The following is a 13,215-nucleotide window of genomic DNA, read 5'->3' as shown; positions in this document are numbered from 1 at the left end:
GTTTTTTCTAGCATGATCTAAGATTATTCATTTACTTTAGATATTTGACTTTCCTTTTGTTAATTTACGCATATAAATACATTTAAAACATGTAAGTCGCATGTAGTATGCCATGATTAAAAAAAATGTCTTCTACACACACGTGAGAGCGTGCATGAAGGCTAGTCTTCTATAATATGTGTTCGTTCTCTAGTCTACAAATTCAAGAAAAAATGTTTTAAGGTCCCTTGTTTTCAAAGAGATTGGATATGTTTTAGGGTGTGAGAGAGAAGTTGCAGAAGCTTCAGCTGGTTGTTGCTCAACTCCAAGCTGTTCTTCTTCATCCAGAGCAAAAGGAAGCTAATAATGAAGTCAAGGTGTGGCTCCAAAGCGTAGGCAATTTAGTTTTTGAAGTTGATGACGTGTTGGATGAATTTCTTACTGAAGCTTAGTGGAGAGGAATGTTGATGGCTAGAAAGAATTCAGTGACAAAGAAAGCATGCACATTCTTCACAGATAATGTAATTGTTTCCATAGTCGGGATAAGAAGACTGGTAAAACTGTACATGCCCAACTCTTTGTCCACCACGACGTTGTTGAATGATTTGGACAACTACCTCCATCCCGACTATAAAAACGACGGATACATTTTCATTAAAAAAAAAAAAAAAAAAAAAAAAAAAAACAACGGATGCACCTTCAAGTATATGATCCAACAAAAGTTGAATGATTGCCCTTCTCTTTTCATTTCTCCCCAATTATATTCTTTGCATGCACAAATGAATGAGTGGCCTTCTCTCTAGTTTGAAATCAGAAATCTTCAATTAACAGCTCTTTTGATTGAAAACTTCTGCTTAATGCGATAACATTAAGTTTCTCTCCAACATCTTTGATCTTATGGTCAATCGTTATCTGAAAAGGAAGTTGGTTCGAGCTAGAAACGAAGATGTGTATTTTCTTTGACACTAGATTCTTTCCAATCATGAACATTTCTCTGCACTGAACTTCAATACAAAATTTATCTAACACGTCATCAACTTAAAAAACTAAACCGCCTACTACGCTTTGTAGCCACGCTTTGACTTTATTATTAGCTTGCTTTTGCTCTGGATCAAGAACAACAACTTGGAGTTGGGCAAGAATCAACTGAAGCGTCTGCAACTTATCTATCCAACCTCTTTGAAAACAAGGGAGCTTAAAACATTTTTCTTGAATTTGTAGACTAAGAGAACGAACACATTATAGTGTTGTGTCATCATTGAATGGAAAATGCTGCAATCACTTTTTTGTTTTCTGGTATTTCAGGAAATTGGTCTTTGTGATTTTCACAAACCGTGTCGATAGTTTGTTTAAATATTCCAATCTGACTTAATGAAGTCTTTGAAGTCACTAGACTGATTTAGTTTGTTTACAACTGATGATTTTCATATATGTAATAGAGCATTTTGGCATTTTGATATATTTAACAAAACTAGTAACGTCTGTGATAAAAAGATGGAAGCTTAATCCAAAATAGTATATGTCAACCACTGTGACTTGTACACTTACTACATATGTGATTTGGGGCTTCAAGCATGGTAGTTTTGTTCTCTCTATATATCGATCACTCTTCTAAATCAAATATCATCCATATCTCATTCACCCTATGATCAAATTCGAACGGCGAATTGTACTGCGCAACAGTATAAGCTGAAGTGTGATCGGCTGCATGGCTTTTGTCAATGGCAGCAGACCAAATAGTGCCTGCAAGACTGGCCTGCAAGGCAGCAGCTTCTTCTCCGATGTTGTAGTCAGATACGAAACCACTGAATTGTCTCACTGCCACATATTTAGGTTTCCATGTTTGAAGATGAAGACCTTCTGCTGGTGGTGGGTTTTCTTGGTTCTTCTTTGGCACATAGAAGCTCACAACAAATGAGGACTCACAGAAGGGTCCATCACTTGGTGAGACTTCGCTGAGGACTGGGGCAGTCATCTCTATTTTCTCTTCATACTTGTTCTTCCCTTGAATGTAGTCAAACAACCTGTGTAATTAACATATATGAGACTTTTCATATATAGATTAAATTAAAGAAAACATTTTATTTTTTTCAGTATTAAAACTCCTCATTTCAATAAGATTCGGCTTTCAAATCAATTTCGTTTACTACAAGAGTCGCTATATCATTTCCTTGTGAGATTCTTTTGTCACAAGTGAAAGCGATATTGTTACAGAGATATTGGGAAAAGGAGAATCCGAATACAAGACCTATAGGATGCAAGGTTTATTATTCTTTAAGCATTTGTACCTTTAAATTTGTATGTAATCGTAGCGTGTACTATATTCCAATTCACCATTGAAGAGTTTTTGTATGTACCGACTATATGTGTATAAGCAGGATCGCTTTCTACTATTCACAATACAATCCGATTATTTGAACCACTAGAACTTTAGGACCTCGTTCGAGGTTCATATTTACTAAAAAGATCATCGTAATCCTAAATCATTTAATCTAATAATCACGTAAGTAATGGACGAACACAATATTTCTCTAAAAGAACTAAATACTCATGCTGTTAATCATATGGTCAGACGATTTTGGATTTCAATAATTTTTTGCAAGGATGATTTTCAAAGGAATCTCTCTTAAGAAGGAGGTTATATGTATATTTTATTGTTTATCAACAACATATGAGACAATGAAACATATATGCTTATAGAGAAAGAGGGCAATATATAACCAAACCAGCACAGACGACTATTTTTCATCACATCCACCCACGTACACATTATATTCCGCAATAAGAAATTCCCATAATAAATCTAGCTCAGCAAGAACATATGAACAAGGAAATAAAAAGGTAAAATACGAAGAATACAGAAAAATTGAAGGGAAAAAAGAAACTTACTGTAAGAAGCCAGTTCTGGTGGCTTCAACAAGAGAGATATCTTGAATAGGAGAAGTCGATATCCACTCTGTCGAATTGTATTGACGGACTTCGTAGCCATTTCCAACCTCGACTGTGTCGAAGCTAGGGCACTCTATGCTGTTACATGATGGTGGAAATATAACCAAACTGTTTTGATTTTGTGGCCACAACCCCTGGTTCAGATGGGAGAGAAGGCTCAAGAAAAATGAGAGCTTAAACATATTGAAAGCAGCCATGGATGAGCAGTAGTGAAAGTTGCATGTATTTTTGGTATTTATATCCCACAAAAAGATAGGGTAAGCTTTGTGAGGTTGCTATGGAGCTGAAGAGTATCTCAATGCCTAAGGTCCACAAAATTTAGAACTGTTACACGCGTTGTTGTGGCACTATTGTGATTCTAGGAAGCTTTTGGGGTCATTTAGAACTTATTTTAGGGGTTCATGAGTGTACACGTTTGTGAAATCTTTGTCGACTTATCTGGAACTAGAATCCAGCCGTTGGTGCACGATTGATAATTTGATGGTAAAGATTTTCCTGTTTTTGTTGGAGTGGTGCATATCTTCTTCATAAGTTTAACATTAAACTCCAACACAAACCCATTATTTTGAACAAAAAATATAATTACTTTGAGCAAAGTTACGTACTTATGGCTCGTTTACTAATTTGTAATCAAAATTAGGCGAACTGAATTAAGAAGCAATTAAAATGAGGAGAAGTCAGAATCGGATACAGATTTCAAATGAACTGAAATGAAGCATATTTGATGAAATGCTAGGATTTAGTTCCCAAATGATCCATTGTGATCACCAAGCACAATAAAGAGCTATAGGAATTGATAGCTTAAACTATACACTCAATAAACACAATCAGGTAGAAAAAGCAAGAGTAAAATTACCAAGTAAAAATCTTCAAAAAAAAAAACTCATTCCAGATATTTTTATTGTGAGCATGACTATTTTTATCATCCCAACCGATCATATTGCATACTCTCTCTAGTTGAGGTGTAACATCTCTGATCTATACTTTTGTTGTCCTTAACTTTGATTCGTACGAAAACTATTAATTGTATGAAACATTGTCACTAAAATATAGATTAAAAGAAGCATGAGTACGTACTACATATGATCAGCTGCTCATGGATCTTGTTATTCTTTATCACATATTGTATATATTATTCTTCATCAAGCATATATACATGCATGCATTCATGACGTTATTTTGATACATCTCTTGCTTATTCTACTCTGGGCAATATTTGATCATGAAAATCATCCCATTGCATGCTTCTAAGTCCAGACACGTGCATTTTCTTCGTACTTGCCTCGATTATTTTTATAGAGCCGAGCAATCTCCTTTTCGAGAGGGTCGTCGGGATTTGGATCAGTTAGCAATGAGCATATTGAGATCAACACTTTAGAAATACTAAGAGCAGCGCTCCAATTTTTTTTTAGGGTATCGATGTAGAAAGTCATAGATCTATGAGAGAAATGCTAAAGGTAGAGAGAGAGAGAAAATCTAGAGAGAGAAGTTGTTGTGGAAAAATGATTTCTATTCAATTAGACAAGCCGTGTGTACAACCAATATAAATAGCTTTACAGATTCTAATAACCGACTATAACAATCATAGCTTAACAGCTAAGTAAAATCCTAAACAGATACATCATTGATTAGTTCTAATTGTATCCTTAACACACCCCCTCAAGCTAAAGGGAGGAAAGCGAACTGAAAGCTTGGAAGTTAACTCAGCAAAGCGAGCAGATGGCAAGGATTTAGTAAAAATGTCGGCGAGTTGAAGAAGAGAAGCAACATGGTGCACACTGACTTGACCAGCAAGAACCTTTTCACGGATATAGTGATAGTCAATTTCCACATGTTTAGTCCGAGCATGAAAGACAGGGTTAAAGGCTAGAGCAATTGCACTCTGGTTGTCACAGAAAATGGCAGGAGTGTGGAGGATAGGAAAAGAGATATCCTGCAGAATTTTACAGACCCAACTGAGTTCTGCAGCTGTATTGGCAAGCGACCGATACTCAGCCTCTGTAGAAGAGCGGGCAACAGTGCACTGTTTCTTTGCACTCCAAGAAATTAAATTGGGACCAAGGAAAACACAGTATCCACTTGTTGATCTTCTGTCAACCGGGCAGCCAGCCCAATCGGCATCAGACCATGCAGTGAGGCATTGAGACCCTGGGGTAAACCATAAACCAGCATCAAGAGTCCCTTTCAAATAACGAAGGATCCGTTTGACCGCTTGCAGGTGAATGGTACGAGGGGAATGCATGTACTGACATACTTGATTGACAGCAAATGACAAATCAGGTCTCGTCCAGGTTAGATACTGTAAAGCACCAACAGTGGATCTGTAAAATGTGGGATCAGAGAGAAGAGTGCCTGAGTGATCTAACTTTGCAGAACCAACAGGAGTGGAGCAAGGCTTGACACCAATCATATCTGTTTTCTTCAACAAATCAAGAGCATATTTGGATTGGTGAAGAAACAGTCCTTTAGCAGATCTGTGTACTTCAATGCCCAAAAAATAGTGAATATCACCCAAATCCTTCACAGGAAACATAGTTTGTAACTGAGCAATAATAGATTAACAAACAGATCGGGAACTACCAGTAATGATAATGTCATCAACATAGACTAAAATAAAGGTGATGGAAGAATCCTGCTTGATGAACAAGCTGGTATTAGAAGAAGAAGAGGAGAAACCCAAGGACAGAATAGCCGTGTAGAATGCTTCATACCAGGCCCGAGGAGCCTGTTTTAAACCGTAGAGAGATCTGTTAAGTTTGCAAACATGGCGGGGTTTTGTGGAATCAACAAATCCCGGTGGCTGGATCATGTATACAGCTTCCTTCAGAGTACCGTGCAAGAACGCATTACTGACATCAAGTTGATGAATGAACCAGTCATAAGAAATAGCAATGGATAACAGAATACGGATAGTTGTGGGCTTAGCAACAGGACTGAAAGTCTCAGAAAAATCAATGCCCTCTTGCTAATGAAAGCCTTTAGCCACTAGACGGGCCTTGTACCGTTCAATGGAGCCATCAGGCTTATGTTTGACTTTAAACACCTATTTGCAGCCGACTAAATTTAAGTTGGGATGAAAAGGAACCAAATCCCATGTGCCAGTGGACTGCAAGGCGTGAAACTCATCCTGCATTGCAGCCATCCAATGTGGATTTTTGGAAGCTTGCAGAAATGTGGTAGGAGTAGGAGGCAGACACGCAAGTGAATCAACAGACACAGGAAGAGAATGTTTTGTGGCAGTAAAGACTTTTGGTTTGTGAATGCCAGCCTTAGCTCGAGTAATCATTGGGTGAGAATTAAGAGATGGTGGTGGTGCAGGGACAGAGGCCGATGAATTATGAGAAGAAGCAGGTAAGGAAGATGGAGATATCGGGGCAGATAGTGTAGTAAACGGAGCCGGTGAGAGAGAGTCCTGATGTGTAGAATGAGGGAGAGCAGCAGTGACAGATGGAAGTGTACTGGAAGGAGCAGGAACTGGAATAGTCACAGAGGTAGGAGAAGAGGTTGTAGAGGAGGCAGGTTGTGGTGGGTTAAAATCAGAGAACATGCCGTGCTTGAATGGAAACAACTGCTCATCAAACGTAACATGCCGTGAAATATACACTTTATTAGTAACAGGATCAAGACATCTGTACCCACTATGATTAAGGCTATAGCCCAGAAAAACACACAATCTGCTCTTTGCGTCAAGCTTGTTAGCTGAATACGGTTGCAACCATGGATAACAAGCACATCCAAAAGCCTTCAGAGTATGATACCGTGGAGGAGCTTGAAAAAGTTGTTCCCAAGGACTAATGGAAGAAGAATGAGAAGACAGTCGATTGATAAGATAGACAGCCGTCTGAAACGCCTCAACCCAAAATTTGGTTGCCAATCCACTCTGAGAAAGGAGAGTTCGACCCATTTCAACAACATGCCGATGCTTCCTCTCAGCACACCCATTCTGTTCAGGTGTATGAGGACAACTGAGTTGATGTGTAATGCCTTGATCATTGAGAAAAGTTTGAAAGGTCCTGCTCAAGTACTCACCCCCTGAATCTGACCGTAGGCATTGTATGCGACAAGAAAAAAAAGTTTGAACTTTGAGCACAAAAGTCGTGAAAACTGAGTACACATCTGATTTATAAACCATAGGATATAACCAACTGTATTTAGTATAGTCATCTACCAAAATGAGGTAGTATTTGTAACCAGTACATGAAGCAATGGGAGAAGGGCCCCAAACATCAGTGTGCAGTAATTGAAAAGGCCTAGTAGATATACACGGCAAAACAGAAAAAGGTAGCTTAGAAGCCTTCCCCAATTTACATTCAGTACAAACAGATCATTGAGATATAGAACCTTGAGGTACAGAACGAATGACAGGTAGTTGGTGTTTATTCACAATAGTATGTAATACTTGGCTCGATGGATGTCCCAATCGCTGATGCCACAAATGAATATCTGCTTTATGAACGAGCAATGCCTGAGGAGAGAGTGCAACTCCAGATGTGCCATTTGATGCATCCCAGTAGAAAGGGTACAAACCACCTTCACAAGGGCCCTGGAAGAGCATCCTCCCAGTTCTTAGGTCCTTAATATAGAACCCAAATGGATCAAAGGTCAGAGATGCCCAATTATCATAGACAAACTTGTAGACGGACAATAAGTTGTGTGAAGCTTTGGGAACTAATAACACATCATTAAGCTTAAAAGTAGCATTTTGAGTTCGAATTAAAGCAGAGCCAGTGTGGGAAATACACAGACCTTTACCATTACCAACAAACAGGTGATCACTGCCGGTGTATGGAATAGCAGAGTTGAGAGAAGCTGGATCAGGTGTGACATGGTGAGAGGCACCATTATCAGTTAGCCAATAGCTCGGTGGAGGAGAAGTAGTAGCAGTCATACCAAATGGAGGACCAACATTGGATCGTTGAGAAGCAAACTGAGAGAGTTTCTCACAATTGAGAGCGTCATGGCCATATTTGAGGCACAATTGGCACTGAAAGGATTTTCCAGAGCTGTAATTGGCAGACTGAGAACCAGAGAATGTGGATCGAGGAGATGGAACAGGGCCAAGAATACCTCCTGAGGGGTTATAGTTGTTGCGATTACCTCCAAAATTCCGAGTTTGATTAAACTTATTCCGATTCTGAAATCGACCACGATGGTTGCCTCTGTGGTTGGTAGAACCAGAGAAACCTTGGTGAGCGGTATAGGCATGAAAAAGTTGAGAGGAGGATGAGGATGGTCTGGTCTTGCGTTTTTGAAGAGAAATTTCCTTGCTGAGAAGCATGCCGTGTAGTTCATCAGAATTGACAGGTTCAAGTCGGGTTTCAATAGAGTCAACAAAGGACTCATACTCATCAGAAAGACCAGAAAGAGTATATGCAACAAGATCTGATTCAGAAATCGGTTCCCCAGCCGCTGCAAGTTTGTCAGAAATTTCCTTGAGAGAATTGAGATAATCCGTCATCGAGGAGTCACCTTTCTAAATAGTTTGAATCTTTGAGCGTAAGCTGTGAATATGCGTCCGAGATGCACCAGAGAAGCGACGCTCGAGAGATTGCCAGAGAGATTTGGAATCATCAAAGCCAACTGTCAAGGGAAGAAGATCTTCAGATAGAGTAGAATTAATCCAAATCATCAAGATTTGATCTCGTTCACACCAAGCCTCATACGCTGGATTCAGAGATCGAGATCCAGAGGAATCAAGCAGAACTTGAGAAGGACACACATCAGATCCAGTAACAAGCCCTAAAAGCTTGAATCGTTTCAGAACAGGGAGGAAGAGACTACGCCAGGTGATATAGTTGTGACGATTGAGTTTCGTCGCAACCATACCTGTGATGTTCTGAACAGTAATAGACGAGAGCGATTGAACTGACGAATTGGTGACATCGCCATGAGATCCAGAAGAAGCAGCCGGAGAAGAGGAGTGCGCAGCCGTCGTCATTGCAGGAAATAGAGAGAAATTGAGAAAGAAAGGAAGAAATTGAAGAGAATTAGGGCGTAGAAGACATGTTTGGAAGGCGAGAAAATGCAAGAAAGGGGAAGCGAGGGATCAAAGTCGGTGGACTATGGCGAAAGATACCATGTAGAAAGTCATAGATCTGTGAGAGAAATGCTAAAGGTAGAGAGAGAGAGAAAATCTAGAGAGAGAAGTTGTTGTGGAAAAATGATTTCTATTCAATTAGACAAGCCGTGTGTACAACCAATATAAATAGCTTTACAGATTCTAATAACCGACTATAACAATCATAGCTTAACAGCTAAGTAAAATCCTAAACAGATACATCATTGATTAGTTCTAATTGTATCCTTAACATCGAGACAGATGGTTCCATCGCTACTGATATTTGGGTGGTAGACCTTAGTCTTAAACTGAACCCTTGGCGGTTTAAATGGATAATCAGCGGGGAAGTTAATCTCAAGGTAGAATACACCTCCTTCATATGGGCTAGCAGGGGGTCCCATAATTGTAGCTTGCCATATGAATAGGTTTCCGGAGGATTGAGGACCTGCACTGATATGATTAGGAGGATCCTTCTGTAAATCTTTGAGCTCCTTCAAAATGCGCTTCGCGGCGGCCATTGACCTCTTCGCAAGCAAGTTTGGAAATGAAACAAGTCTCTACCGAAGCCCTTGGTACGTACTTGTCTGATGAATCGCACTGATCGCCCTTTGATCGAAGATGAAACTGTTGTGTACTGTATTGCTTGTAATCTACTCCATTCTCTGAATTTATAGGATTAATTTGTACATATCTTTTTGGAGCAATAATTGGAGCCATTGATTTTGCAAGATAGCATGGGTATAGCAACTATTAAGATGACGGCATGGGTTAGCGTTAATGAAAACAAAAACAAGAATGAAATGTGGATATGAAATTCGAGATTGCCTAATTATAATTAATTAAGACCATTAACTTCCAAGATGGCGTGGTTTAGCATTGATCATCATTATGAATGAAGATGGGGAAATGGACTCTAAACTAGTCTTGACATTTCTTGACCTTCAAGTTTCCATGTCATAGTGCCACATGAACAATTTTGTGATGGTTTAGGGACAAGCACTTATAATCATGGAATTGGGGATTCAAATATCACTCGCTATATATAAATCACATATGTTATTTGTATTGATGATTTCTTATAGATTGTCCACACGCAATATGCGTGACTGACAAGCGTCACAAACTAACTTTTGTCACGTGACACAGTTGTTCAAGATTTTGTTTACAAGTATTTAGCAAGTGTTATCCACATTATTTAGGTCAAATGCCATAACTTTGTCACAATATGATTATGTTTCAATAAAAAAATCCTCACCGTATATCACATCTTGGGTTTCTACAAGTTGGGTTTGTATTGGGCTTTATTTTGTTATACGGTTGTCATGGGCAAATAGTACTAGTGGGCCTGAAAGAGAAAAAACATAAACAACTAATTTGAAAATTACGAAAGTTCACAAAAATTATAATATTTTTTCTATTGCGCATAGACCCACGTCAATGTAATGGAGATGTAATGGAGTCATAACAACACTGGAACAAAAATAGTATGACAACGACATATCATGAAACTGTAACAACAATAATAAAATCGGATCATGCGCAACCCTTGACGGTGTGGTTACAATGTTGTTTGATTGTTGTTGGATCATAAATTGTTGTTGGAGTGTGCAACTCATGTGCACACTACCCGGTGCGCATGAGAGAAGATTTGAAAAATTGATCATTTGGGAATTTCAGTTTGAATAATACGTAAAATAACAAATTTTGAATCAAGTTTTTAAAGTTCCGAAATGCTACCAATTTTTGAAATTATAACAAAAAGTAATCCAACCATGAATCTAAGATAATTCTAACTCATTACTGTGCACCACTCGCAGTTACTTCGCTCATATACCTTAGCTTCTAGATTCTACAAAACTTGGAGGCCTGATGAAAACTTTGGCTCCAAAGACCAAAGTACATAGAGAAAAATAAGAGTTCCACTTCATAATATTGCCGTTGCCAGATGATGCGAGTATTCATTAGTTTTTATTTGTTTGAATCCTTTGCTCATTGGCAATCCAAAGTGTGAGGAGAAGCTCCATCAGGTTGCTCAGGGAAAAATCAAAACCAGATATTCATCCAATGGCAAAAACACTCATATCACAAGGAAGATTATATTTATACCATACTTGACCAATCCCGAAACTATCAAGCATCTGTCAACTTCATATCTTCAAGGGCCTACTGAGGGGTTCATGCGGATGCATCCTTGCCGAAGCACAAGAGTTTCCCTCCACCTAGGAGGCTAATCACAGCACGACACATGTCAACGTCAGAATAAGGCTCATAGAGTCCCACATCCACCGTGGATAAAAACTGGAGACTCTCCTCAGCTATAAAAGAAGACCATTCTCCTACAATTAATCTCTAATGTCATTATTGTACTTAAACTAGTCATTAGAACCCACTAATGATGATTATGCTTGAACCTATCTATTTGTGTAAAACCTTCACTATTAATGATAACTTCTCTACTCCGTGAACGTAGCCAGACTTAGGGTGATCCACATACATCTTATGTTTGCTTCCCTAACTCTATTTTTTTACATATTATCCTCACTAGGTGACCGGAGCAACCGAGCGAATGTCACAAACTTAACACTTTACGTTGTTCCTTCACCGATTTTTTGCGTCAACAAATTACAATTATATAAACTAAGAAACAGATATTAGATGGATGGAGTAGTGACTGCATACATTAAAAGCGATAGAGAACCGAAAAGTACATGGGTGCCTGCAATATCCAATGATGTCTTTAGCAAACAAAGAGGTACCGGATAACCAGAGAATGAAAATGATCGTCGGACATTTCTGCACAGATATAGATTATTAGATTATGACATTACATGCAGCAAGATTACCACTTCGCAACTACAGAAAACCGCATTGTAAGAGTATTGAAACTTAATATGTCCTCATTTTCTACCTGCACATAGCAAAATGAATGATCAACAATTGCGCTTCAGCAAGCTCTGCTTTACAGAGTCCAGTAATCATGTTTGCTGCAGGTATATCCAATTACTCAAGATTTCCAAGACAAATAACATTAAGATACATGCTATATTTAACTTTTTCCAAAGAAAGAAAGAAAACGTATCTTCTCATATCAGAGCTATCACCGTCACTATGTTCTGATTTCATTGTGCGAAATTGGCGGTTTTTGAAGCATCACCTTGTTACCTCCATGGTCCAATGCCCATTTCATCAGGTTATGCTATGAACCCTGTGTAACGGTACTATCATATTTCAAACTCTCTGGAATATTTTCCTTCCGAAATAAGCACAATGAAGTGCCCCATTGACGAAAGCCTGTGGGTCTCTTCGCTATAATCTAGGAGCAACCAAACAAAGACTTCTCCATGAGCCTGTGGCTAGTGAATAAACCTCAGGTACATTTGGACGCCACTGTTGATCCAAAAGATTGACAAATCTGACAAACTTTATAGTCGTTGATAGTAGCATTATACCCGAAACCAATAAAAGCATCATATCCACCACACTTCTTGAAGGTAAAATTAGGTTCAGGAAGGGACACTTTCTTATGATTGGGTTCCATATTATGAAGTTGTACGGATAAAAGGACAAGTCATCCAGAAGGCACACAAACCCATTGGAAATGCCAACCACACGAAAACTAGAGTTTCACAGTTTTTCCTTGTGAGGAATGGGAAGTTCTAGCTTGCAGTACTCATCAAACGCAAGGTCAACGTAAAGAGTAACCTCTTGTTTCGTTTCAGTCAAATAATCTATGTGAAAGCTAGATAAATAGTGAGCACCAAAAACACCATGGAGTAGGAGGACATGAGAGTAAGTTTTATAATACGCTTCAAGCAAGCAAAATTTCAAGAACATTCAAAGCAATTGAATAACGAAATAGGAGGCAGTTTATTGAATTTTTATCAAATTGATAAACTGCCATGAAGCCTACCAAAATTCGATACACACTAAACAAAGAAGAAACAAAGTTTAACCGAAAATAAAACAAGCAAGTGGCCCTTTATCATAGTGGTGTAAAGGAGTTGAACCATTGCATGATAGCGTGGGTTCGAACCCTGTCAGTGGCTAATCTAACATCTAATTTAACAAAATTTATTGTTAACAAAAAAAAAAAAAAAAAAAAAAACGAAACAAAAAGAAATTTTTTTTGTCTTTAAAGCAAACTACTTATTGCACAAAGTTTATTTTTTCTCTAAATATAGAAAGTTTAAAGTGTACAATAAGAATTTTAGATTCTAATCACAATTCTC

General features: G+C 38.4%; 1 protein-coding gene and 1 pseudogene across 1 annotated transcript; both read right to left on the bottom strand.

Annotated features, from left to right (window-relative positions):
• Positions 1-1,408: 1,408 nt before the first annotated feature.
• On the bottom strand, positions 1,409-3,150 carry LOC103957329 (heme-binding protein 2). Its single transcript, XM_009369481.3, has 2 exons — positions 2,869-3,150; positions 1,409-2,003 (listed from the first exon to the last, which is right to left on the bottom strand). Exons 1-2 carry the CDS (start codon positions 3,123-3,125, stop codon positions 1,583-1,585), a joined length of 678 nt encoding a protein of 225 aa, XP_009367756.1. The 5' UTR covers positions 3,126-3,150; the 3' UTR covers positions 1,409-1,582.
• Positions 3,151-4,157: 1,007 nt separating this feature from the next.
• Positions 4,158-9,504, bottom strand: LOC103957361 (annotated as a pseudogene).
• Between the last annotated feature and the right edge of the window lie 3,711 nt (positions 9,505-13,215).

The sequence above is a fragment of a genome, unplaced genomic scaffold (assembly GCF_019419815.1).
Source record: "Pyrus x bretschneideri cultivar Hongxiangsu unplaced genomic scaffold, Pyrus_bretschneideri_v1 Contig7, whole genome shotgun sequence".
In the NCBI taxonomy this organism is placed as follows: Eukaryota; Viridiplantae; Streptophyta; class Magnoliopsida; order Rosales; family Rosaceae; genus Pyrus; species Pyrus x bretschneideri.
Note: the sequence above shows the minus strand (reverse complement) of the source record. Positions and strands in the feature narration are given on the sequence as shown.

What these genes read in the sequence shown, in the direction of transcription:
- LOC103957329 (XM_009369481.3), bottom strand. Translation starts at nt 3,125, where the DNA reads ATGGCTGCTTTCAATATGTTTAAGCTCTCATTTTTCTTGAGCCTTCTC. An exon ending in ACCAGAACTGGCTTCTTACA is followed by an intron (nt 2,004 to 2,868) that starts GTAAGTTTCTTT and finishes TTAATTACACAG; the next exon opens with GTTGTTTGACTACATTCAAG.